The sequence below is a fragment of the Phodopus roborovskii genome, unplaced genomic scaffold (assembly GCF_943737965.1).
Source record: "Phodopus roborovskii unplaced genomic scaffold, PHOROB, whole genome shotgun sequence".
Classification (NCBI taxonomy): domain Eukaryota; kingdom Metazoa; phylum Chordata; class Mammalia; order Rodentia; family Cricetidae; genus Phodopus; species Phodopus roborovskii.
The window spans coordinates 53,428,178-53,455,575 of NW_026126433.1; the positions used below are offsets into that span (position 1 = coordinate 53,428,178).

General features: G+C 45.2%; 1 protein-coding gene and 1 non-coding gene across 2 annotated transcripts in view; both read right to left on the reverse strand.

The window, feature by feature from the left end:
* Positions 1-364: 364 nt before the first annotated feature.
* Mtarc2 (mitochondrial amidoxime reducing component 2) overlaps positions 365-27,398 on the reverse strand; it is a 34,793-nt gene continuing 7,759 nt past the window's right edge. Inside the window, exons 3-8 of the mRNA XM_051186502.1 lie at positions 19,006-19,174; positions 17,718-17,858; positions 9,513-9,574; positions 9,366-9,437; positions 6,743-6,889; positions 365-881 (exon numbers count right to left, since the gene is read on the reverse strand). Coding sequence (XP_051042459.1) covers positions 6,763-6,889; positions 9,366-9,437; positions 9,513-9,574; positions 17,718-17,858; positions 19,006-19,174 — 571 coding nt within the window. The 3' untranslated portion in view covers positions 365-881; positions 6,743-6,762. The remainder of the gene's footprint in view (positions 882-6,742; positions 6,890-9,365; positions 9,438-9,512; positions 9,575-17,717; positions 17,859-19,005; positions 19,175-27,398) is intronic.
* On the reverse strand, positions 20,813-20,921 carry LOC127223769 (U6 spliceosomal RNA). Its single transcript, XR_007834652.1, has one exon. It is a non-coding gene; the product is annotated as a U6 spliceosomal RNA (small nuclear RNA).

Here is a 27,398-nt window from a genome sequence, read left to right on the forward strand (position 1 = left end):
CACTGGCCTAGACAGCCATGTTCACTCAGTTCCGGGTGCCTGTGCACACCAGTGGCAAGGGGAAATGTTTGGAACCCAGGGGAGATGTGTGACAATGACTCTGAAATGAGAAAGAAACCCAGAAGCAGATGTCACAGATGAAGCAGGAAGAAACTCACACTTATTAATGACAAAGAAGCCACACAATTTCAAGAGGGCTAACTCATTTATATGCCACTTGTTACAGCAAGCTAGTTCATCTTTGTTATGAAAAATAGATATGAATATAACAAATGTGTTCGTGGTTTCTCCTGTTTACTCCTATTTTTGGAGATTCTAGTCTTTTAAATTCTATTTTCTTGTAGAATTAGAGGAATTGACAATTAAAGATAAATCATATGTTTTAATAGAATCCTAATGAAACATAAAGATACAAAGAATAAAATAACCCCATGATCTATGGAATCATTCCTATATTTAAGCATAATCCTGGCTCTATAATCAAAACTCAACAGGGCTCAACATTCAGGTTGAGAATTAGCACACTGACATCAGGACATGAGGACTCGTTCCCCCACCTCTCACACATACACCTATAAAACGTATAAACATTTTCTTTTAAAATTTGGCAGCTTTTAAGTTGACTCTAAACTTGCTTTACTACGCAATGTTAAAGGCAGTAATTAGAAAAAGGTAACAGGGGTAGGGCCATTCAGAATAACTGTTCACAATTCCATTTATTTTTAAAAACATCATTATCTAATATTCCCAAACCACCTCTTGTACTTTCTCAAATTAACTCAGGTGTACAACGCTCTGAAGGAAAAACGGAGGCTTATTTCCAGGAAGACGGTCATGGCTGGCAGTAAGGACTTGCAGAAGTATCTCCTAGAACCTGGGAGCTGAAGAAATGATAAGATCTTTATTATTTTGTTACTCAGACAACTGATCATAAATAATTCACTCTTGAACAGAACAGTCGCTTATTGAGGCTAAAGTGCAGGGGATGTAAACTATGACCTACAAGAACCACCATCACAGCCAACAGCTGCTTTTGAAGATGGGTTCATCAGGACCCTAACAAGGGGCTTTCTTACCGGAGCCAGTGGCTGTGGACAGACTGTGCCCTACAGGGGCTGGTTTGTGTATAGTGACTTGAGAAGTGAGGTGATTCCCACCAGGTGGGGCCTCGTGAGGGTTCATTAGGCCGAGAGGGATTCAGGTAGATCTTGTGGAGCCCAGTATGCTAGTTAGTTAATGTCGGCATCACTCAGGCTAGAGTCGTTTGGGAAGAGGGGACCTCAGTTGAGAAGCTGCTGCCAATAGACTGGCCTGTGAGCAAGTCAGGTGCAATGTCTTGATTGATGGCTGAAGTGGGAGGGTACCGCCTGCTGTGGGCGGTCCCCTCTTAGGTGATGGCTGGGTATATAAGATGATAGGCTAAGATGGGCAGTAGTGGCGCATAGGGCAGAGGTAGGTAGATCTCTGTTAGAGGCCATACTGGTCTACAAAGCGAGTTCTAAGACACCCAGGACTGTTATACAGATAGACCCTGCCTAGAAACACAAAAAACAGCAAAATTAAGGGAGAGAGAGAAAAACAGGCTGAGCAAGCCATGAGGACTGAGCCAGACAATGCTTCTTCAGGGCCTCTCCCTCAGTTCCTGCCCAGTTTGAGCTCCTTCCCTGACTTCCTTCAGTGAGGGACCGTTTACTTTTGAGTGCAAGCAAAAAACACTTTTCTTCCTAAGTTTTTTTTTTTTTTTTTTTTTTTTTTTTTGATCATGGTGTTTATCACAGCAATAGAAACCCACCCAGTGTGCTGGTCTGAATAAGAATGGCCCCATAGCTCATATATTTGAATGCTTGGTCACCAGGGAGTGGAACGTTTAAAAGCATTAGAAAGGTAAAGAGGCGTGGCCTAGTTGGAGGAAGTGGGGGGGCGGGGCTTTGGGGTTTCTCTGCTTAAAGATCATGACGAAGCTCTCAGCTACTTTTCTGGTGGCACCACATCTGCCTGCCCGCCACCATGCTCTCTGCCATAATGATAATGAACTAAGCCTCTGAAACTGTAAGCCAGCCCCAAACTAAATGCTTTCTTTTTTAAAGAGTTGCCTTGGTCATGGTGTCTCTTCACTGCAATGGAACAGTGATTATGCCACTCCGTTAGCTCCCTTAAGAGAAATTTGTTTTAGAAGAGCAAGTCTGGCCCTTTCCACTCTGCCTTCCTGACTCACCATGTGAGCTCTTGGCTCTGTGATACAGTCAAGGGAGCTTTACCAAGACTAAACTGAGGGGGCCACCTAATCTTGGACTTTTCAGCTTTGTGAACCATTGATCTGACTGAACCTTTCTTCAGGATGGAGTATTCAACCTTAAAGTATTTTGTTAGAGCAGATGTAAATGACTAGTGCAACATGACGTACAGAGTACAAAAAGAAAACAACTCTTTTACAGATAATTTCTCATGGTAATATTTCTACTTTTATAAGCTGTAAAAATCCTCTAGTTTAGAAATGCTCTGGGGCCTGCAGAGAGATCCACTATATTGTTATTTATAACATAATTGGGTATAATCCAAGCAGCAAATACTGTAAAACTGATTTTTAAAGCATATCATTTATTTAAATAGTATATTATTAAGCCATCAAAATTAAGTTTGTTTATAGTGTTGGGCTACAAAATGCATGCATCACAGCTACATGGAATAAATAAAACTTGTATCTGTGTAAAATGTCTAAGTAGGTGGTTTCCATCCGTCTAATTCTCTGGCCTTTCCTAAACATGCCATGGTGAACATAAGCTGAAATTAGAATGGAACACAACTTTCGTGTGTTTAAGTAAACCACACATGGTAGCACATGCTACCTCAGCACTCAGGAGGATAAGGCAGGATGGGAAGTCTAAGTTTGGGGTCAGCCTAGGCTATACAAAAACCCTGTGCTTCACCCCCTCCCCTCAAGTTTTAAGTAAATAGACAGCCAAACTAACTTCAGAGCAAATGTTTACTGCTTTGCCTTTTAAGGCTTTAATCTGTCCATCCAAAGTGGACCTTCCAGCTTGCATCCTATGGGCCCCTGGAGCACCTCCTGATCCTTCTTACATTCCTCAGCAAGAACAAGCTGCACTCTGCCCTCATACTTTGCTCCGTCACCCCATGGAGAAAACTGTCCTTTTTCCTGAGCCCCTGGAACACCACACAGTGCCTGGGCACTGAGTTACTTCTTCACACATAAAATACAAGAAGACACTGGATGGGGACCGTGCCCCTTGGCTGTGTCTCCTCAGCTCCACAATGCTAGGTCAGCTGGCCCACATGAGCCTTAACTGCTTATCTACCTAGTGTCTACTATCAAGTGTCTACTATCTACTAAGTGTCTACTATCCACTATCAAGTATCTACTGTCTACTATCAAGTGTCTACTATCTACTAAGTGTCTACTGTCACTTCCCCCCACAGGCCCTAACAGGGTGGTAAGAGATTGTCTTAGGGCCTTTAAAACTCAAAGCCTCCTGGAAACCTGAACAAACGTTAAGTTGCCAGAGTGAACTACTGTGAAGGGCTGCCATGTTTAGCCATTGCAGCATCTGATAAGTAGGTCTGTCACCTAAAGCTCAGGAACTAGGCTCAGTCATCCACAGCTGGAAAGCAGGATAAGGTCTGATCAGATCTGCCATTTCCTGTCTTCTAGTATTTTCTATATTTCATGAAATCCAAGACAGATCAATTACAAGATACATCAATTTTGAGTCACAAGGATTTTATTTAACTTTTTTTCTCCACCTGTCTCTACCTCCCAAGTGTTAGGATTACAGGCATAAGCTATCATATCTGTCTTAAATTGCATTTATTGATTTGTGGGGTGGGGGCATGGTACCCATATAGAGGTCAAAGAGCAGCTTGGGAGAACCAGTTTTCTCCTTCTACCACACGAGTCTAGGGATTTGAACGAAGGACCTCAGACTTGGTGGCAAGCACATTTACCCACTGAACCACCTCGCATGCTCTCATGCATGGGTCGGACATAGTGGCCTTTAATCCCAGCACTCTGAGTTCAGGGCCAGCCTAGTCTACAGAATGAGTTCCAGGAAAGCCAGGGCTACACAGAGATCCTGTTTCAGAAAACAAACAATTAAGTATGGTTGGCAGTGTGGTTACAAGCCTCATCAGGACAGGTAGAAGTGACAGGGTAAAGTTTTTCCCATCTTGTCTCAGCTGAAGCCATCTTTGGTCTCTAGCCTCTGCCCTGAAAAGTCCTGTGGGAAAGCACGCAACCCTGTTCTAGAAACTTGGGTTGAAATGTCCCAGCTAACAGCATGTTAATGGCTCCTGTCAGACTGCTTGCTTGCTTCCCCCTGCAACTCTGACCAGGATGCAGTTTGTATGCTTTATCTCTGAAACTCCTTGTAATATGCATTCGAGACTGCTCTGTGAGAAGTGCTCATCTCCGGGCAGCCACAGGCTGGCTTCGAGAGAGACTCTCCATTCTACCTTTGGTCATGCTGCATGGTCTCTGGGGTTTTAACCACACAACCATAGTCAAAGGATGTTGATTTCCTTTTTCACATTTCCTGTCTCACACATATGGCACATTGGCCCTTGAAGCTATGCTACTGTCCAAAAGGACAATAAAAAATTTCATACCTACTATTAAGTACCTTTAATGTTTATATTACATTCTGAATTTAATGAATTAATAGCAAAATAGCTTTTATTAAATGTTTTGGTGAGGACAACCCTTATTTCCTATTTTTTAGTCCACAGAGACTCAGAACTAAGGATGAACCCTTAGTTCTGAGTATAGCTGTTGTTATACCTAGTCTACATGAGTCACTAAGGCACTTGGTCCTTTGGATGGTGTGGTGGTTAGAAAGAAAATGGCCCCATTGGGAGGGGCACTATTTGGAGGTGTGGCTTTGTTGGGATGGGCGTGGCCTTGTGGGAAGAAGTATTTCACTGTGGGGGTGGGCTTTAAGGTCTCCTATGCTCAAGCCATGCCCAGTATAGAACAGACTCCTCCTGCTGCCTGAGGACCAAGATACAGAACTCTCAGGTCCTTCTCCAGCACCGTGTCTGCCTGCACGCCATCATGCCCTGCCCTGATGATAAGGGATGACACCCCTGAAACTGTAAGCCAGCCCCAATTATATGTTTTCCTTTACAAGAGTTGCCGTGGTCATGGTGTCTCTTCACAGCAATAGAAACCATAACTGGGACAGATGGTCAGTCACATGGGCAGGCGGCAAGGCTGCAGAGAGGTCACCATATGTGAGAATCCCAGGGAAGAATTAGAGAGAAAAGTGTCAAAGGTTTCAGCCATGAGGTGACTTTAGGGAGTAGAAAGTAGGGGCCTAGGGTTTAAGAGCACTGGCTGCTCTTACAGAGGAGCCCACATGGCAGCTCAGAACCATCTTTAACTCGTCCCATGGAATCTAGCGCACTCTTCTGGCCTCTGAAGGTACTGCATATATACAGTGTCTGTACAGGCATACAGGGAAAACACTCACACATAAAATAAAAATCAGTAAATCTTAAAACAAAACAAGACAAAATCTCCACAATGCTTCAGGGAAGCTGGATAACAGATTTTGCAATGGGAGCTGCTTAGAGCTTTCAAGGGAAGGTTTCCCAATGACTCCTCATTCCTTCCTATAACTAAGGGGTCAGCTGTGTCTGTAGGACTCAGGAATCGAGCTGACCTGATGCGATCAGTAAGAATGTTATTTTCTACCTCAGCATCATGATCTAGTCATCTTGGCACACTGATTCTTTAAGATGTATTTAAGAGATGTCTGACAGGGTTTGCAATACCCCCTGCCCACTTTTCTCAGACAAAAAAAAAAGTGCACACCTAACCCTAGAGGGTCTTTTGCCTTCGTTCCTTATTGCCTTTTTGCTGTCAGTGACATTTTTGTTTTTTGGGGGTTTTTTTTTTTGTTTGTTTGTTTGTTTGTTTTGATTTTTTTTTTTTTTTTTTTACAGGGTTTCTGTGTAGCCCGGGCTGCCTGAAATTTGCTTTGTAAACCAGGCTGGCCTTGAACTCAGAGATCCACCTTCTTCTGCCTCAACTACTAGGACTAAAAGTGTGCACCACCACATCTGGCTTCTCACTCCTCTAATGATGCTGCCCCAGGGAACCAGGGGCCCCTGCCAGTGTGTCAGGGCAGCCCCTGTTGGTACTACTTTATCACCAAATGGGAAGCAGGAATGGGGAAGGCTGGATAGAAGTACACAGATTATTGAAGGAAGGGAGGGAGATTCCCAAACTCCTCATTCTCCCAAGAATTAAAACAACATAGGATTTTAAAAAAGCATCTGAATGAGCCAGCTCAGTGGTTAAGAGCACTTGCTGCTCTTCTAGAGGGCACAGGTTCGATTCCCAGCATCTCCGTGGCAGCTCTCAACCATCTGTAACTCCACTTTCCAGGGGTTCCCTCTTCTGGCTTCCTCAGTTACTGTATGCATGGGGGACACAGACATATATGCAGGCGAAGCATCCATATACACAGAATAATAAAATGTTTAAAGTTTTGTCTTGTTCAAGACATGGTTTCTCTGTGTAGCCCTGGCTGCCTGGAACTTGCTTTGTAAACCAGGCTGGTCTTGAACTTAAGAGCTCCACCTGTCTCTGCCTCCCAGGTGCTGCCATTAAAGGTATGAGCCACCAACAGGCAAAGTATTTAAAAAATTTTAAAGCATCAGAGGACAAGGAATGTGGTTGTGATGTCAAAACAGAGCTCTAGGAGGGAATGAAAACTTTTACCTTGTCAGACACTGGGCCCATTAATCCACCATACGATACACAGGGTCACCGACTCTCAGGCTTCCAATTCTTTCCACTGAGAAATACATCCCAAAAAGGGGAGATGTCTGGTACAAACTCTTCACAGACGGGTCACACAGGCGGTAGCTGAAAGAAGCCAAACCATCATCAGGCCCCCGAAGGAAACAGGAGTCTAGTGCTTTCTGCAGGACTTGGACGTTTGATCCTTAGGCAATTATGGGTCAATAACAAGCTCTTTCTAAAGGTGGTCAGGGATGACTGTAAGCAAGCAGCCAAATAATTGTGGGTTTTCTAAAGCCAGGTGGATCTGAGTTCGAGGCCAACCTGGTCTACAAAGCAAATTACAGAACAACCAGGGTTACAGAAACACTGTCTCTAAAATCCCAAAATAATAATAATTACAATATTAATAAAAGTAAGTGTTGGTTTGTGTAAGAATTGTACACTATTACACAGGTACCTGGGACTCACAACTCACAGGAAAAAATGCTCATGGAACCACAAAATAGGACCACCCCTCCCCCACTGTGCTGACTGGCCTTCATCGTCAATAACACAACTGAGACCCACTGAAAGTCTGAGAGACTGTCTACACTGGGTTGGCATGTGGGCTTGTTTTAATTAAGTTACCCAGCCCACTGTGGGTGGTACCATACACCCTAGACAGAAGCTCCTGAACTAACAGTAGAGAACTAACAGTCAGGCTGAGCACAGGCAAGCAAGCATGTGTGCATGGGTTTCTCTGTATGGATGGGGTGTGACTGTCCTGCCTTAATGTCCCCACAGTGATGCACTACAGCCTGGAATTGTGAGGTAAAATAAATCTCTTTCTCCCTTAAATTGTCTTTGTCAGGTTTTGTTTTTGTTTTTGTTTTCTGTCGTTTTTTTGTCAAAGCTCTGGTTCAAGGCATTTATTCCCTATGCTTTCAACTCCTCCAACATTAAGGCTCAAAACTGGAGGTTCCCCTGTAAATGAAAATGAAGGCAGAGATGCCACTGGCTGAAGGGACTGCTCATGAAGTCAAAGTTAGCTGAAGAAAATCACCTTCACTGTATTTTTAAAAGTAAAGAACAAAGATAGAACTGTAAATCCAAAGGCCTCTTGAAATAACCTCCAAACCTGTTAGAAGCAAACATTAAAACAGAAAGGGTAAGCCAAACAACACAGACACCCAAAAAATGTTAACTAAGGTCTTTTTTTGTGCTTTCTCTCTCTCTCTTTTTTTTTTTTTTCTTTCTTTCTTTTTTTTCGGGGGAGGGGGCTCTTGAATTACTAGAAATTGATGAGATGGGCTGGATGAGGCCTCAGTTGGTAAAATGCCTGCTGTGCAGGAACAAGGACCTGTGTGCAGCTCTTCAGAGGCCAGAAAAAGCCCAGTAGTGTTCGCCTAGAATCCTAGCACAGGGGAGCCAGGGACAGGTGATGCCTGGAGCTCACCAGCAAGTTCCAGGCCAGTGAGAGCCTTATCACCAACATAAAGTGAAGTGCACACATCCTTGGTTGGCTTAGCCATGGCAGCTTGTGTGCCTTCACCTCCTTGCTGCTGTCCCGGCTTCCAAGCGGGCCTGGCTCTGCCACTCAGCACCTCTTTGTGCCCCTGCAGGAAGAGGTTTGCACAGCCAGTCCCTGGCACTGGCACAGGTGCCACGGAGGGTCACACATTTTTACCACCAGTTTTACCATTTCTTTGACATTAGAGGAACTTTAAGACCAACCCAGGAAACTCTGGGTCATCTAGCATTTTCTAAAGACCCGGCTCATACAGTTTGGACCAAGTTGAGACGATTGTGACCATGGAATATGGATTTAAGTTTGAAATCTCAGCTTTCAGAGAGAAGTTAATGTGTCCATAAGGAACTGTGCATGACACTTCAGATAAGAAGATATAAAGTGCAGGAGACTTGTCCTCACCCAGGGGACTCAAGAGTTCTGCCTTTGAAAAGAAATCTAGGGGCTGGAGAGATGGCTCAAAGGTTAAAAGCTCTTTCAGAGGATCTGAGTTCAATTCCCAGCACCCACATGGCAGCTCACAACTGTCTGTAACTCCAGCTCCTGAGGCTCCAACAGCCTCACACAGACAGATGTAGGCAAAACACCAAAGCACATAAAGTAGAATAAAAATAAATAACTAGCCGGGTGTTGGTGGCGCATGCTTTTAATCCCAGCATTCGAGAATCAGAGGCAGGCAGATCTTTGTGAGTTCGAGGTCAGCCTGGTTTACAGATTGAGTTCCAGGACAGCCTCCAAAGCTACAGAGAAATTCTGTCAAAAAACAAAACAAAACACTTTTTTTTTTAAATTAGAAAAGGATTCTACTATAAAAACAAACCCCAAAAGAGTGAAAAGTCAGAGGAAGTCATCCAATGTCAATATCTGGCCTACACACACACACACACACACACACACACACACACACAAACTCGATGAGATATTAAAGCTTCACATTAGAATACTATATAACTAAAAATGTGTCAGAAAACTGAAGATCTAAAAAGAGGGAGAAACTCACATGACTGACACAAAGCAAAGGCTGCCTGGGGTCAGGACATGAGCACTGGTGCACCTGTAGTGCTGGGCACAGGGCACACACTGGCATCCTACCTCTTCAGGGTTTCCAGCGGCTCCTTCCTGTCTATGACTCCAGTGTCTGGGTCCACTGTGGTCAAAATGCACCTGTCAAAGAGGCACAATTAGATGACGGCCACAAGGCGAACACTCCCAGCAGCCCCGTCTAAGCCTGGTCTTTACCTAGGGCAGCTCAACACCTTCTTCATTTCCACATCACCAATCAGGAGCTCGTCCCAAGTATCCTGGGAGAAAAGGGAGAGGTGTCTTTAGAGTCAGGCTTCCTTCACCTTGGTCAGGTAGAAGGTATGTAGACACAGAACTGTGCAAAGCTCCATGAGGCAGTACACGCACAGTCAAGCTCATGACACATGATTCACCGTAAAAAATGAAACTTATGGCACTGAGCGTGGAACCCAGCACCTGTGCACTGGAGTCCAGCCATCTTACTCTGGACTCACAATCTCAATTACTGACTCTACCAAATCAACAAGAACAGGTCTTCAAAGCCTGTAGGCCACAGCAGACTCATCAGACAGACAATGAGAAACCCACAGCTTCTGAAACAAACCTATTTTGAGTGTGGTCAACCATGATTCCCACACTTGTCATTCCCATAGGATGCAGCGTGAACACGGGACAGACACTCCGTGGCCACTGACTGCCTGGCCTTCCACCCTTGAACACTGGACTTTAACTGGTCCTCATGACTTGAAGGGAAGTGCTATTATGATTCCCATTTTTCCCGAGAGACAGACATGCAGAAGACTATAAAACATTAAGTCACACCAGGAGAAAGCAAGACGGCTAGGTTTGAAAAGCTTTAACTATGAAAGCAAGGCTTCTAATCCCCCACACTTTTAATCCACCCACATATGTGACATATACACACAAACACACAACTAAGTGTACAAACACACACTTCTATACCTATACACACCAACAAACATATACACAAATTCACAAACATGTATACACGGATACGTATACATGCACACTTACACGTCCACACACACCAACACACATATACCTACAAACACATACACACAAATGTGCTCACACAAATTATATATATATATACATATACTTAAATGTACACATATGCAAATATTATACACGTATATACACAGGAACACATGCACTGGGGCTGGAGAGATGGCTCAGTGGTTAAGAGCAATTGCCCTTTTGCAGAGGACCTGGGTTAACTTCCCAGCACCCACATGACAGCTCATAACTTCAGTTCTGGGGAATTTGGTGCCCTCTTCTGGCCTTCACAGGCACTATATACACATAGTGTACATACACAAAAAAGTAAAAGTAACTTAAAGAAACACATGCACAGACACATGAACAGAACATAAACACACATACATTTGCACACACTTAAAACACAATGTGTCATAACATTGCATACGGTTTACAGACAGTCATTTGTATATATTTCCACATCCTTTCCTGTCTAAACCAGAACTGGTTCCAGCACCTATTTCAGAATCCCAAATCCTCAAGTGAAATGGCCTGGTATTGCCTCTTAGTCTATGCATAATCCTTACTTTAAAGCATCTCTAGCTCACAAATAGAATGTCAATGGTAAGAGGTACATTGTTTCAATCAGGAAATAAAGACCAAAAAGTGTATAGTTCAGTCCTGAAGTTTCCCTCAGTATTCTAAAAAGATTTATTTGTTTATATGTGTGTGTATGAGTATATGTGCATGTAGCTGTGTGGGCGGGTGTGGTGCCTGCATCTGTTTGCATGCAGAGGCCAGAAGAGGGCTTTGAATCCCTCAGAGCTGGAGTTACAGGTGTTTGTGAGATGCCTGGCTGACTACACGGGGTGACAGTTCCTTATGATTGCACAACAGACACTTTTAACCACTGAGTCCTCTCCAGACACTAAATTATGTTTTATCTGCAGTTAGGATAATCTATGAAGGATTGGATGTATACATACCCACAGTACCCACAGATAATGTGGGTCATATCCTATAGGAGGCAAAATACCTCCTCTATCCTCTTGGAACTTTTCAGCGAACCCTGACATGAAACAGAAATAAAGAGGAAAGCATATACATACATACATATTACATATATGTATACATATATGTATGTGTATATACACACATATATAATTTAATATAAATTTCATATGACCCATGCCTTTATAATAGAGTAAATGCAAAGATACAGTTGGAGCTGAATTCTAACACACTGCATGACAGAGTGCAGCAGGTTGTGAGAGAGTGTCAAGACAGAGGACACATGACTAAGCCCAGAAAGTCAGCTTCCCTCAGGGTGTTTATGCTGATCTTACAACCCCAGCTTTCCATCTCTGGTAAGGACGACTAGCCTGAGCTACATGAGAAACCGACTTGAATATCGGCACAATCCCCTACATTTGCCTTTTCAAGTAACACAAAAGAATCAATATGACGGAGTATAGTGTTTTGGGTTAGCCCAATTACAGTGCCTTGAATACTACATCTACATACTTAATATCACATTCACATGCTTATAGAGATCTACAAAAAGGTTCTGGTCCCTTTTACTAATAAAGTAACTTGGGAACCTAGCATGACACCCATGTCCGTCATCCCAGTCCTTGGGAGATAGCAGCACAGAATCAGGAATTCCGAGACTCAAGTCATCCTTGGCTACACAGTGAGACAAAAGCTAGCCCAGGCTACACAAGGTCCTGTCTCAGAAAGAACATAATCTGTGTCTCAGAAAGAACATAATCTGGGTTCCTTATCTTGGAGGTTTATGCCTGTCCTGCTGAGACCCACTGATAACTAAGTTTAACAGTACAATCCTTTGTCTAGGTATCTAAGGAGAAATGGGGTGTTTGAGGATGGGGCCTTAATACACACCTACAACAGTGATTCTCAACTTTCCTAATGCTGCAACCCTTTAATACAGTTCCTCATGTTGTGGTGACCCCCAACCATAAAATTATTTCATTGCTACTTTATAACTATAGTTTTGCCGGTTATGAATCACAGTGTAAATATATAACATGCAGGATATCTAATATGCAACCCCCCAAAGGGTTGAGAACCACAGGTTGAGAAACACTGACCTCCACTCAGAAGCAAAGACCCTTCCTTGGAAACTGACCTCAACCGGGTGAGGCTTCTGAAGATCCCAAGTCTAACTGATGTGCAGAGAAGCCAGGAAAAGAGTCCGTTCCTGATTAGCTGGTGGCTTTGACTCTCTCCGGGCCTGGAAGGGACCTAAATGTCCACAGAAGGCAGAGCAAGGACAGGGACAAGCACTGTCTAGTCTCCCCTTCTGCAACTGGCTATGTCATCATGATCCCCTCCATATCTGGAGGCAAACTAGCTCCTCTCTTGGGGATGATTTAGCATAGCACAATTGTGTCCCAGTACCAAGTGAGTCTTCCAACCCAGACATCCCTCACCCAGTATGACCACAGCTACAGTACGGAGGTCTCCACAGATGCCACGTCCCCAGTCACCCACCAGGAAACTGTTTCTGATGAGAATAAACTCCATGTTCCAAGCAATCAGTTGGCCCAGGAGCTATGCAAGCTTTGTGAAAGCAAAGGTCACACCACGTGACAAATAGAGCTGTGACTTACGACAAACCATATTCAAACATTGGAACTGCCAGGGAAGCACGTGGCAAATCTCACTGGAGGGGGGCAGGGCTGTGTGCAGCCAAGGTTTCAGGTCTCCTTTCACCACACGAGGGCAGTGTAGCTACCAGCAGCAGCCTGGGGAATCCAAGACCTCTCCAACCATCTTCTTGTATTCACTTCCCTTGTTCCAAGTGACGTTCCAAGCCACTTGTCTGTAAACTTCTGCATCATGGCTTCAACAGAAAGCCACAAACCCCAAGATGTTCAATGGAGTCTTAGCCCAACAAGGCAGATTTAGGTCACCTTCTGTCCCAAAAAGTCAACTGCCAGGTAATTAGCAATTTGTCTGGCTTCCTAAGCATTGTCGTTTCCGCCTCCAAATGCTAACTCTGTGCCTTGACACTGTTAATCGCTTCATGTTAATAGTCATTTGTCCTCGTCTGATCATTGTCCACATTTTAGTCTGAAAGCACTAATAGCTTTGAAAAGGACTAAGCTTAAATTTAAATGCAAAGGTTAATTCAGTTCCTAAAGGAAACAATACATTTTAATAACGGAAAAATTAAACTCATAATGGGAGTTTAATATTCACTGGACATATACACTGCAAAGAAATATACTATCCAGCCAGATTCCAGGGGCCACTGGATGAGCTTAGTGCGCCCCCTGCTGGTTGAAAAGCACATCTGCACTCGGACAAAATCAGGCCCCTAGGCTATCCAGTCGGGGTGAGGAAGAAATTGAGTTGGAAATGCGAGGAAAAGGAAGAGAAATGGTAAAAGAGAGAGTGGGAAAATACTCTGTGTAACAGACTCCACTCTGTGGGTTTAGCACTGAAAATTTTATTTGCTTATTTATTTGTTTGTTTGTTTATTTTGCTGTGTGTGGGCATTTTGCCTGCATGTCTGTGCACCAGGTGCAGGCAGCGCCCGCAGAGAGAGCCACTCCAGGAACTGGAGTTGCAGATGGTTGTGAGCCACCATATGGGTGCTAAGAATCAAACCTCAGTCCTCTGCCAAAGCGGCCAGTGCTCTGACTGTGGAGCCATCTCTCCAGACCTTGGATATAGTGACCACGCTGAACAACATAGCATGAAACTGAGTTACACATGAGAGAAAAGGATGCCTCTCGTGTGAGATGACGCCCTCTTCACAGTGAGCTGCCTTTTGATAAGTAGCGGGAATATACTCTACAGTGGCAATAAGATTAAACTATAATGAAGACATGAGCCAGTAATGACTGACTATTGTCACTGTGCTACAAACTCTATGTAATGCACTGCTACACCTGGAAGCCCAGTGGTTTGTTTACACCAGCATCACCAAGAGCAGGTGAGTAGCTTTCTCCCGCATTACTGTGATGTCACCAGGAGTAAGAACTGTGTGACTCCACCATAGCCTCATAGGGCCACCACTATGTGTGCTACAGCAATCCACTGTAGACCAAATGTCTAATCTGTACCTATAACTATGTGTGTCAAAGCCTGGAAGGGTGGCACATGCCTGTGACCCCACAACTTGGGAGGTAGAGAAAAGGACAGATGTTCATGGTCATCCTGGACCACAAAGAGCTGATGACAGCCAAGAAGAGACCTTGTCTCAAAAAACAAAATGGGTGGGAAGATGACTCAGCTGCTCTTGCAGAGGAACTGGGTTCGATTCCCAGCACCAACGTGGTGGCTCACAACCATCTGTAACTCTGGTTCCAGAGGCTCTGATACTTTTTTCTGACTTCTATGAACACTGCATGCCTTTGCTGCATATATATGTGTATATATATATATATGTATACACATATATATACACATATATATGTAAAACACCCATGCATATAAAATAAAAATAAATACACACAGATTTTAAAGAAGAAAAAAAACCTTGAAGCCAAGTGGGCAAACACAGCTGTTGTCCTAACTAAGGCCATCAGAGACAAAGGTCTAGAATGGAAGATTTGCCAAAATTTTGCCTCTCACCTGATGGAATGGGCAAGACTGGCAAAGCCACGCCCTCAGTGAGTGTTGGGATTCACACCACAACTGTCTGGCTTTGGGAACCTCTCCCACCCAGGTGCATACCAGGGCTAACCCTGCTTAGCTTCTTGGATCAAATAAGATGTACCTCAGTTGTTAGAGTACTTGCCCAGTGTGCATGCAGACAGGATTTGACTCCCAGCTCCTTGAAAGCTGCACGCCTGGAATCCTGAACTAGGCAACAAGTTCAAGGCTCTCCTCAGCTACACAGGAAGTTTGAGACCCAACAAACAAACAGAAAACCTCTCTCTCTAGAAGTGGCAGAAACAGCCCTTCCCATGTGACAGAGAACACACTGTGCTTTTCCTGCAGTTTTCTCCCCTGGCTCTTTCAAAGTGTAGAGTGAGGACTCACAAAGAAGATGCCCTATTCAGACATTTCAAGTTCAACCCAGGACAGTGAGCAAAGTCCAGGGAACACTGGGCCCCACGGTGGCCAGTGATAGAGATAAGCTGCAAATGCTGGCATTGTTTTTAAACCTCATCCCTGTGTTCCAGAAATCAAAGGCACCACACCGTCCCCAGCCTTTTAAAAATCAGTGTCATCTCTCACTCCCCAGGGAGAAGCCCATGGTACTCCGAACCACAAGCTCCAGTGTCCACAGTGCATTCTGCTGCTGCCCCACATCTGCAATAAACAATGGCCTGGACTTTTGCATTGTGCTAAGGTTTGCTGTACTTTTCTTTTTTAAAATTAAATGAAGATCCTACATGCCGTGCTTAATCACTCTGCATTAATATTTGAGTGGATTATGATGCAGGAGATAGACAGGTGCATCGAGTCCTTCCCTACTGGACTTCCTCACTTTAAGATGGACTAAATCAGCAACAGTAGCATCACTTCACTGTAAGGAGTTTGGTAAAAATATGCATTAATAATAAAAATAGTACATATCCAATTGGCCCCAGAACAGGGCTATACTTATATTAGGTTAAGTCTGACGAGTTACAGAAAAGTAAGAATTCTACAGCCAGGGATGACATCATCTTGTCTTCTTCCCTTGGCTCAAGATCTTGAAGCAAAGTTAGTATCAAAACTGTAGATATATATGTATATGTGTGTATATATATATATATATATCGGACTTTAGCTGAGTGGGTTCAAGGCCAGCCTGGACTATATCTCATGTCCAGAATCCTATCTTTTCATCTCTGTACGAGAGATGTGAGCCACAGTGCCTTACCCATAACAGATGACCAGGTTTTTAAATTTAACAAATGTGAGAGGCACCAGGCAGTGCTGACACACACCTTTAATCCCAACACTCGGGAGGCAGAAGCAGGCAAATCTCTATGAGTTCGAGGCCAGTCTGGTCTACAAAGTGAGTTCCAGGACAGGCTCCAAAGCAATACAGAGAAACCCTGTCTTCAACACACACACACCCCCCAAAAAAATATGAGGAGTTAAAGAAATTTCACAGCAAATCACATAGACGGCTGGTATGGTTTGAGTTCAAACGGCTCATATCCAAAGACACAGGGGTATGAACACTTGGTCCCCACCGGTTGTGGGACCTCTAAAAGGTGGCACAATGCTGGAGGAAGTGGGTCACTAGGGGTTCAGCCTAGAAAGTTTATAGCCTGGTCCCACTTCCAGGCCACTCCTGAGGGCAGACGTGATGTGACCAGCCAGCTTCCTGTTCCTGCCACTATGCCATCTCAGCCATGATGGACTCTCTCCCTCCAGAATTGTATGCCAAAATAAACCCCTCTCCCTAAGGGAATCTTTTTATCACAGTGGCAAGAAAGTAGCGAAGACAGCAGGATAACATCAGCTAAAAGATATCTTCTGCATGTGCTAACTGTTTTAAAATTGTCAAACTGTTGGACATAGCCTTGAACTGGCTTTGTGCAAAGATTTACTCTAAAGAATCATGGAGACCAAGAATCATGCAGACCAACAATAGCACATTCTGCTCCACAAAGGGAAGCACAGCCACCCATGTGAGCAAGAAGCTGTGGTGTTCAAGAGTGGGTGCTAACTGCCCAGGTTTCCACATTGGCATCCTCAACCAGTCCCACAGCGGTGGCTGTCAAGCCTTGGGTTGTAATGCCAGCTGTACCTCTCATCCACTGGGCATTTGGGGGACCTTTAAGCAATGTTGCAGACTCACGGGGTTGAGGGAGGGCCTAATATGAAGTCATCACTCAGTTCAGGTCCTCCCACCCACTTAACTACTTGTCCTTGTTACTTCTGGAAAGCTCAGCCCACTCTTCCCCATGCTCAGAACAGCTGCGAAGCTTGTCATCAGGACCAAGCAGATCCTAACTAATGGTGTGGGGGCTGTGTTCACAGGTGTCTGATGCAAGTGTCCCTTTAAGGCTGCAGTGAAGGGAGGGGGTGGAATTTCCTCCTGTTAGTCACTCAGGGCACTGTCCATGGATGCAGCTCCTGTCCCTTCATGGCCTCTATGTGGGAACCAGGAACCGGGAACTGAACTCTTTGCGCATACTCCTGAGTAGTGGTGGTGGCACTGCCTCTTTTGTCTTCCTTTCCTTGTGCCCGGGCTACAGGTAGATAGTGCAGTCTTGGCTGCAAGCTGGAGTTTGATGAGCTCTGGAGCCTAAGCATGAGAATGTGAACAGCAGCACCCCCTGGAAGCCACCAGGCCAGTAGCAGCCATAGAGACCAGACAATCTGGGGGAAGGAGTCACCCCACCACCAGCCTTGGGGGAATCTGGGTCACTGCCCCGGACTTCATATTCGCCAGCTCTGGGGACAGCACACCTGAGTTTGCTGCCTGCATCAGTGGCCCCTTACCTCCTCAAAAGCCTCGCAGCCCGACACCATGATGTTTGGCCTGAAGTATTCCATCTTGACTTTCTTCTTCAGCCTGGTGTTGAGATCGGCTAAGGAGGCTTCAGAGATCAAGTGGATAGGGCTGCAGTCTGGGTAGGCTACCTGTTACAGGACACAGCAGTCAGGCCTCCCAACCAAAGCTCAGCAGAGTCCAGATAGAAAACCTCTCAAGTGCAGAAGGGGAGAGCTACATCCTGGGGGGGGGGGGTTCATAGACAAGATGTGAGCACCGAAACCCAGCTTCTGTCCACAGCACAGACAAGGCAGCAGCTTGGACTGGCTCTTGTTATTTTAGCAAATTATTTATGTAATTTTTGAGAAAGGGACTAGGTAGTCCTGGATGTCCTGGAATTTACCAGGTAGACCAGGCTGTGCTTGAACTCACAGACATTCCTGCCTCTCCCGCAGGAATGACTGGATTAGAGGTGTGTATCTCCACTATACCAGTGGGCTGTTTGGCAGCCTGCTCTATTTTCTCCTCACACAGGAAGGAGTCTGCTGCCAATACAGTACATTCTAGTAATAATTCCATCAATACCAATCATTTGCTCAAATCCTATTGATCTGAACCAGTAGATGCTTGGCACTGTTTTAGGTGAGGAAGATTAGTAACAAAGCAAAGAAATAATATTATCACTAATAACATTAACAATAATAAATAAACCTGGCTTTGGAGAGGAATCCCTAAATACTTGCATCTTAACCCGTGGCTCACTATAGCTTTCCCTGGCAGGAACTGCCTTCCTGTCCTATGACACAGCTGTCACACACTCAGGCAGTGAACATGGCCTGGAGAAAGTCTCTGTGCGTGCATCAGGAAAGGCACATTTAGTCCCAGAATTTCACTTTCACTTGCAGCCAGGCTTCATTTCTTTTTTGACTGGGACACGGTCTCACCTGTAGCCTGGGTTGGCCTTGAATTCACAGCAATCCTCCTATAGAATGCTGAATGCTGGGATTATGGGTATAAGCCACCACACTCAGCTTCCAGACAGTCTCCTCCTGAGGCCCCACCTCCCCAGAAGTCACTCCTGGCTCCTCCCTCCACACATCTCCCAGCCTTAATCCTCTATGTACCTCAGAAGTCCCAGCCTTGAGACAACCCTCATCTCAAGTCCCTCTCCATCCTTAATGTGTAGGTTGCACCCTGGACTACTCTCCTGAACCATGCCAAGGGGCTCTATGGACAGAGAAGGAAACACAGAGGGCCCAGAGCAACTGGCAGAATGAAGGAAGACCGCACGCTCACCTCGTAATTCTGAAGGTAACTTTCAGAAGGGTAAAGTTTCTTTGTTGTTCTTCCTTTCATGCTGGTATCAAATTGAACCAACCTGTAGGGTTGAGTCTTCAGGTAGTTGGTGAACCACTGAGCTACCTCATCGCCACAGTCTCTGCCTTTAATGTCGAGACCAAATAGCCTGGAAGGGTTGTAACACCAGATTACTTGCACTGACACACTGAGTGATGGTAGCCTGACTCTACCAGAAGGCTGCTAAGAGGTCTTCAGAGGGGAGCTAGGAAAGAACAGGAGAGAATCCAGGACATGCACTGGGGACTAGCTCCCCAGCTCTTATGTCTACAAATCATCTTGTTCAGATGCAGACTCTGGGCCAGTGGGTTGGAGTTGGAATCTGGAACAGTGCATTTCTGATATGCTTCCAGCCACCTAAGTGGCCAAGTCCCTGTTCCATTATGAATACCAAGGATTCCGGTTTCTTTCAGAAGACGGGCTGGGGCTGCCTGAGGCAGGTGTACCTTTGGCTCGGAATTCTCAGACCTGGAAACAGTCATTCCCTTGGTCTGTTGGCCTTAAGTAAACTTAACACCTGCCTCCCTTTCTGTCTCCAGCTATAAACTAGAGACGAACACATTATACCTACCCACTGGGGACGTAGGGACACAGATGTCAAATCACACTGTGATCTCTGCTGTGTTCCTGGTTTGGTTTCAATTGACTTCTCTACATTAGTTGTTAAGATTGTGTGTCCTTCACAGAGCTTATAGATTGATATGTAAATATTTCAATCTAACTTGTGAAACACATAATTTCCTTGAATTAAATACATCGACATTTAAAATGAGACTATACTCGATTTTTTCCCAGTGAACTAAAAAGCTATCAATTTGATATCCACTATTATCCATTTTTACAATAAACAAATAAGATTTTTCTCTAAATAGAGCAACTATTGTTATTGTTGCTGTTTTTGAAGCATGGTCACTGGAAGCCCAGGCTGGCCTTGAACTTGCTATGTAGTAGAGGTTACCCTTGAACCACCTTCCACCATGTCGGACAAATGATCCAAAGTTTTGGATAGTTCACCTCTTTATTCTTGAGCACATACGAACATTCCACTTCTCTCACATAATTTCATACTGATACATGACTACTGATCTCTTATAATATTCCCTTTGACCCAATATAATCTTGTTTCTTCAGGATCCATATGTGAAAGAATTTGGGAGACATTAAGTTGTATTTACGATCTTGATTTGTAAGAAATGGATCATAATAAAATGGGTATGCTGTCAATTTTGATGATCTCTAAACATAAAGTTCAGACTTTAGTTGAAATTAATTTATTCCTAAGAATATACATGAATCTTACTTAATTCTAGACAAGGTTTAGTATCAATCCCCCAACTCCAAGCAAGGCCTCACAGTGTAGCCAAGTGGTAAGGATTTCACAGTGTTGCCAACTTGGCTCCAAACTCACAGTGCTCCTGGTCCCGCCTCCCTAGTGAATCACCAGGCAAGTTTCCTTCCTGCCTTTAATAAACCTGAGGACAAGAGGCTGGCAAAGATGGTATGTATACACCTCAAACTCCAGAACTTCACAGGCTGAGGCAGGAGTTCAAGGACAGCCTAAACTTTACAGCAAAACCCTATTTGTTGATATTTTGAGAGAAGGGGATTGAGATACGGTCACACTGTGTGGCCTTGGCTGGACACGAACATGCTGTGTAGACTAGGGTAGTCTCAAGAGGTCCAATGCCTTTCCCTCCTGAGATTAAAGGCACATAGCAACACACCCAGGTACTTTTGAATTTTTAATATCTATTTGTTTATTTTTATATTTATTTGTATGTCATCTTTGCACAGGGGCCACGCTAATTGACTCTATATCATTCCAATTTCAGTATATGTGCTGCAAAAGGAAACAGAATAAAGCTCCATTTTTAAACAAAACCAAGAAATGATGCCTGGCTAGCTCACTGGTAGAGTACCTACTTAGCATACAAAAGGCCCTGGGTTCCACTCCCAGCATGACAATATGGGGTTATGATTTGAAAGAAAATGGATGGCCCACAAAGGAAGAGACAGTATTCAGTATTAGGAGGTGTGGCCTTGTTGAAGTAGGAAGTGTGTCACTGTGGGGGTGGGCTCTGAGGTCTCTTTTGCAGGAGCTTCCCTTGGTGTGACAGACACTTCCTGTTGCCTTCTGATCAACATGTATCCAGCACCATATCTGCTTGCACACTGCCATGCTCCCCACCATGATGATAATGGACTGTAACCCTCCCACCCTGACTTAAATGTTTTCCTTATAAGAGTTGTTGTGGACGTGGTATCTCTTCACAGCAATAGAAACCCTGACTAAGGCGGGGGCAGTGGGCACTCTAGTAACAACTATGGATTTGAAATCTGAAAATTGATTGCTTGAAAGTTTCCCCTGCCCTCTCACACTATGAGAAGTGTACACACAGATACACACCATACGAAACACACACACAAGAAGTGCACACACACAGCCTGTGTGAATGCTGTGCCTGTACCAGTGTGAGGATGCCTAAGGTGATGTGTGCAAAGGAGCTCAACATAAACTCCCAGAATATTTATTAACAGGTGAACCTCTGGGCCCTTGAAGGCTCAAAACCTCTACCTCCCAGACTGGAATCAGAAACATTACTACCACACCCTGCGATGTCAAATCCTGACACCCCCCCCCCCCCGTTAAGGCCCCTACAAGGGCCTGTTCCTTCTATCTGAAACCCTTCTCAGAACACTGTTTGGATCTGTGGGTCCCTCTTGGTCCTTGACTGGCCTTCCACCATTCTCCTAAAACTGCAGTCCACCACTCTACTACTCAGAACAGATCCTATACACTGCTGAGAAGCACCAAGAGTGTCCGATAGCTCCTTCAGAATACCACCCGTATGCAACTGCACACACTTCTACCCCATACCATCCAACCCCACACAGGAGACTGGTGCTGGCTCTCGGAAAAGTAGAAAGCACCCAACAGGCAAGAGGATGCCCATCAACCAGTGTCCTTCCAACTGATAGCAGGCATTCCTCTACCAGGCCTGTGCCTACTGGGAAGAACTAACCCCAGTGTCAATGGACCCCACTCTGAGGAGGTACAAATCCGCTCACTCACTTCAGAAAACAGTTCGGCATGTCTAGTGCCTCCTGTTTTGTATTTACCTATAACCTAAACACTGGGGAGTCAGAGGCAGGAGATTTAAGAGTTTGGGCCAGCCTGGGCTACAAAGAGAATTCTGGGCCAGCCTGAGTTACACAGCAAGATTGTCTCTAAATAAACAAGTAAGTAAGTAAATAAATACTATGCATCTACTGATCCAGGTAGCCTATACTTAAAATCCATACCTTGGAGCTGGCAGCTCAGCAGGTAAAGGGGTTTGCTGCCAAGTTTTACAACCTGAGTTCAATCCCTGGGATCCTACCTGGTAGAAGAAGGAAACTGACCTCACCCAAGTTGTCTTCTGACATCCACACTTTGCACATGTGCTCTCAGAAGACACACGTGAGACTATCTGCAGGGGGCTGGAGATGACTCAGTGGTTAAGAAGGCTCACTGCTCTCCTGGAGCATGGTCAAGAAACCCGCCATGGCCTGAAACTCCAGCTCCAGAGAATCAGATGCACATAGGAGTCTATACTCTCTGAGGGCACCTGCACCAGACTCACACAGATACACACACATCAAAACTAATAAACATAAACCTTAAAGAATACTCACAGAGTAGTGTTTATATTAGAGTAGAACAATGAACAGTTTTTATGAACATGAACAAAAGAATGAACACACAGGTTACCACAGACTGGAAGCCACACTGTTGGGAAAACAGTCCACACAGAGGCCAATGGTAGGAAGCTGAAGGACAGTTGTGTGTTACAGGGTCACTGACAGCTGGGGCTCCTAAGCTGCCTGAGGCCAGGGGAGCCAACCCCAAGATCAGAATGCTGGACTCTAGTACCTCAGTCCCTGACTGACAAGGAAGGGGCAGAGGCTGAAAGTTACGTCAATCAATAGCTGATAATTTTATCACACATACTGTGTAATAGTTTCCATGAACACCAAAGTCGATGTTCAGAGAGTTTTCCAACTGCTCAACACTAGAGGTATGTAGAGAAAGGCACACCCAGAAAGCACACGAGAGTGCCATTCAACTCATCCTCAGCCTTTAGCACACACAATTCCCGACTCCCAACAGGCACTCCAGCAAATGAACAGAACCCAAGGAGGGGGTGGTAAGTCAGTCAGGCTGCCGCCCTCATGGTGCCTGAAGCCAGGAACAAGTCCTTAACCAGTGAGAGCTGACGCTATCGATTGAGTCAGGACCACAGTGTTGGATGCCAGCTGGTGTGTGCTGGAGGAGGTTTGCTGATGCAGGGACCAGAGGTGACACACTCTGTGGCCAGGAACGAAACCATGCCTCTGCCCTTCCTTGGTGGTTTGAATGAGAATAGCATCCACAGGCTGCTACGTTTGAGTACATGGTCCCCAGTTAATGGAACGGTTTGGGAAGAACTAGGAGGTGTGGCCTTGTTGGAAAAGGTGTGTCACTGGGGGTGTAGGCTTTAAGGCTTCAAAAGCCTGCACCATTCTCGTTTAGCTCGGACCCCTGCCCCACACCGCCTACCTGCTGAAACAGCTACTGCTCAAGCACCAAGCCTGCCCACTGCCATGATCCTGCCATGACAGACTCAACCTCTGAAACTGTAATCCCCCAATTAAATACTTTCTTTTATAAGTTGCTTTGGTCATGTTATCTCTTCATAACAACAGAAAAATAACTAAGACATTTACCTATCTTACTTTTTTGGGGGGAGGGGTTGGTTTCTCTTCAGTTACAAAGAAATAAAACTTCTGTTGGTCTTTGGCAAGGTCAAAGCCATTATTTCCTTTTGGTTTTTATTTTTAGGAAAAAAAAATTGACATGGTTAACAAGAAGGACAACTGTCACTTGTATATGTAACTAAATTATGCCTACATATACATATATGTCAAATTACATGTAAAAATCAAATGTCAGTTTTTTTAATCTTTTTTATTTTAATTTTATCTATCTATCTATCTATTTAGTTATTTATTTTTATAGCTTAGCTAGTCTTAAAGCCAGGCCTCAAAGGCTTTTTGTTAGACCAAAGGTTATTTCTTCCTTCCTCTTCCATTAAAAGGTAAGCATGGGACTAGCAAGATGACTCAAACGGTACAGATAACTGCCACCATGCCTGAAGTTCAATTCCCAGGCCCCAGGAACCAACTCCCTCAGGAACTGATTGCCAGGGGATCGCCCTCCAAGATCAGAGATCTGGACTTAGTACCACCCTCACTATCCCCACCCCTGACCTCAGAGGAGTGGGCAGAAGCTGAGGATTGAGCCGATCAATAGCTAATTATTTTTATCAATCACACCTATGTAATAAAAGCCCAAAGGGCTGGGTTCAGCGAGCTTCCAGATTGCTTAGCACAGTGTTGCTTGAGCTCACTGTGAAGCTGGCTCTGGAGGGGGTTGGCCCTCCTTGTCCATTTCGGACCAGAGCATGTGTGTCTCAGAGTGCCCAGAGGCCCTCTCCAGGGATGGGTTGCCCCTTTCCTCTACGGCAGGAAGGATCAAACAGCCTGAGAGTGAAAACACTGTGCCTTCAAAATACCTTAAGATAAACCATTTCCAACAACTGTCACTATTGTTTATCTTGTAATATAAAAGTTCAGGCAATGGGAAAGAGAAGGCCAAAGTTCGGCCACAGTGAAAAACGCTCAATTGGGAACTCCAGCTGACTGCCTCAACTTCCCCAGAGGTCTCTGCTGGATATCAGATGACCCCATTAGATGACATCTCTGCCTGTTGCTATTTGATTTTTTACTCAGAAGCTTCACCTGGGGGAAGCTCTGCTCTCTATTGGGAACTCCAGCTGTCTGTCTTAAAGGGGCTTCTTGAGTCGATTTCTGCTGGATGTATGGAGAACCCGATTTGATGATAATGTTTTGCTATTGTCTGTCTGCCTGTCTCTGGCTTGACATACGTTTTAGCAAACTCACTCATTCAAAACCTACAGTATGGCTATCACAGACCATTTTCTGGCTGGGACAGAGCATGGTACCTAGAGGGCAGCACACTCAGAAAGCACATAGGAGTTCCACTCCCCACACCTTCCCTGACCCATCTCTTCACCTGCCTCCTCCTCCTTAGCCTTGGAGTACCCTTTGCAAGTAACTGGCAAACAGGTTTCCTGAATTCTGTGAGGCATTCTGAAGACTTGACCCCAAGAAAGAGGCTGTGGAGTCAAGTCATAGTTGGTGGGCCAGAGGCTTGGGCTAGGGCTAGGGATGTGGCTCAGGCTAGCCACTACTAGCAAGCCACTAGCTCTAGCTAGCATAGCGACTGTCTCAGGCTACTAGCGTCAGACATGGGAGGCAGTCTCAAGAGTTACTCTGTGGGATCTGAGGCTATCTCCAGGTAGATGGTGTTAGACCTGGATTGTGAGACACCAGCTGGCATGCGCTGGAGAAAATAGCCAAACATTCGGAGGCCAGCTGAAGTATCCTGGCCACTGATGCAAACTACCCACTTTCTTTCCTGTCCCATGTGACCTTGTTTTGTTTTCCCTTTTCAATTACAAAGAAATAACTGGATTGGACTGTCTGGGGCCAATGTCATTTTTCTTTCCTCTTTATTTGGGGGGGGGAGGGAAGAGAACCTTAACTACGTTTAAGAAGACAACCAATTGTTATGTACCTGACTTAGCTGTACTTAAATTTCAAGTTAAAATAAAACATTGCTTAGCTAGCCTTTGAAGCTAATCCCCAAAGACTGAAGTCTTTCTCCCTCCTCCTTTAAAAGGCTAGCCGCAGGCTCCATCCACCCCCCCCCTTTTTTTTTTAAACAGTGTCATCATGTAGGCCAGGCTAGTCTTGAACTCATAGTTCACTTCCCAGGTACTGGGAATGCAAGCATGTGTCACCACATCCACTTTTGCATGGTATTTTCAGACAATAACCCCTCAGAAATCTGTGATCTTCAGGGAACACTACTGCTCTATACTTGCCCTACACACTTTAACCCTGGTCAGAAGAGATGGCTCAGTGGGTAAAGGTGCTTGCCACCAAGCCTGACAACCTGAGTTCAATCCCTGGGATCTACACGGTGGAAGGAGAGAAATGACCCCCTCAAGCCGTCCTCTGAGCTCCACAGGATCTCCTTCCCTCAAGGTCTCTTCTATCCCCCTTGGCTTCCCTGGAGAGTCTGAGCCTCCCTAGAGCCCTCTGTATGGGCAAGTGAAAACCCTTGAGGAGAAAATTTGCTGTGGGTAACAGTGAGTTGGTCCCACCCCCAGGAATAAACACACCCATCACTCTCCATAAGCAAGCACATGCCCATAAGCTTTCAACAGCAATATAAGTGATATGCTGATTTTCCTCTTCAAAACCTGTCATGGGTGGAAAGTGTTTCCCCTCTCTGCACAGCACAGTTAATCCAGCAGCTCAATTACCTGCTCTCTCCCTCTCTCTCCACCCCTCCCCCACCTCTCTGTGGGTGTGGGGTGGGGAGGGGTGGGGTGGGGTGGGACTGTTTTCCAAAATACTGCATTTGGCAAGGCCTTGCTCTAGTTTGGTGAGTTAGGAAGCATGAAGGATGCATTTCCACTCTGACACTCAGAATACAAGACTCTTCTATGAGCTCAGGTACCTTTGGATTGTGCCTGTTTCCACATGCTTGAATAGCTAGGCTGGGGCATGATACCGTAAATTGTTAATCCCAGCACTCAAGAAGTAGAGGCAGGTGGATCTCTGTGAGATCTGTTTGAGGCCAGCCTGGTCTACAGAGTTCCAAGCCAGCCAGAGATGCACAGTGAGACTCTGCCTTGGGATGGGGGAGGGGAGGCTTGGCTGAAGGCTGAGTGCACAGCTCAAGGGTAAAGAGCTCACTTAGTCTGCACAGAGCCCTAGTCCTAACCCTAGCACTCACCTAGTTACCAAAGGGTCCACAACATTGCATCATCCCTCAGCAAACACCTGAGTTTCTGTGATTTCCCAACATCAAAGAGCAAGGCCTTCCTTTATTCTCAGTCACACACACACACACACACACACACACACACACACACACACACACACACACACACGAAATTCCAACAAGAGCCAGCAGGCCATGGGTCATCGAGAGAGGACCCACATACAAACAGATGTCAAGGCCTGGGGCCTCACTCCTGCTCATACACATAACCCCTGCCCTAAGTCCCCAATCTCAGCAGCACACTCAGAGGCTAGGAAGTTCCAGCATGCTTGTTATCCAGCTCTGATATCAACAGGTAAAGTCTCCAGTAACTTCTCTTGTCTGGATGGTGGCCAAGAACTCTAAACAATGTCTCTCCAGGGGCCAGGGAGCTGGC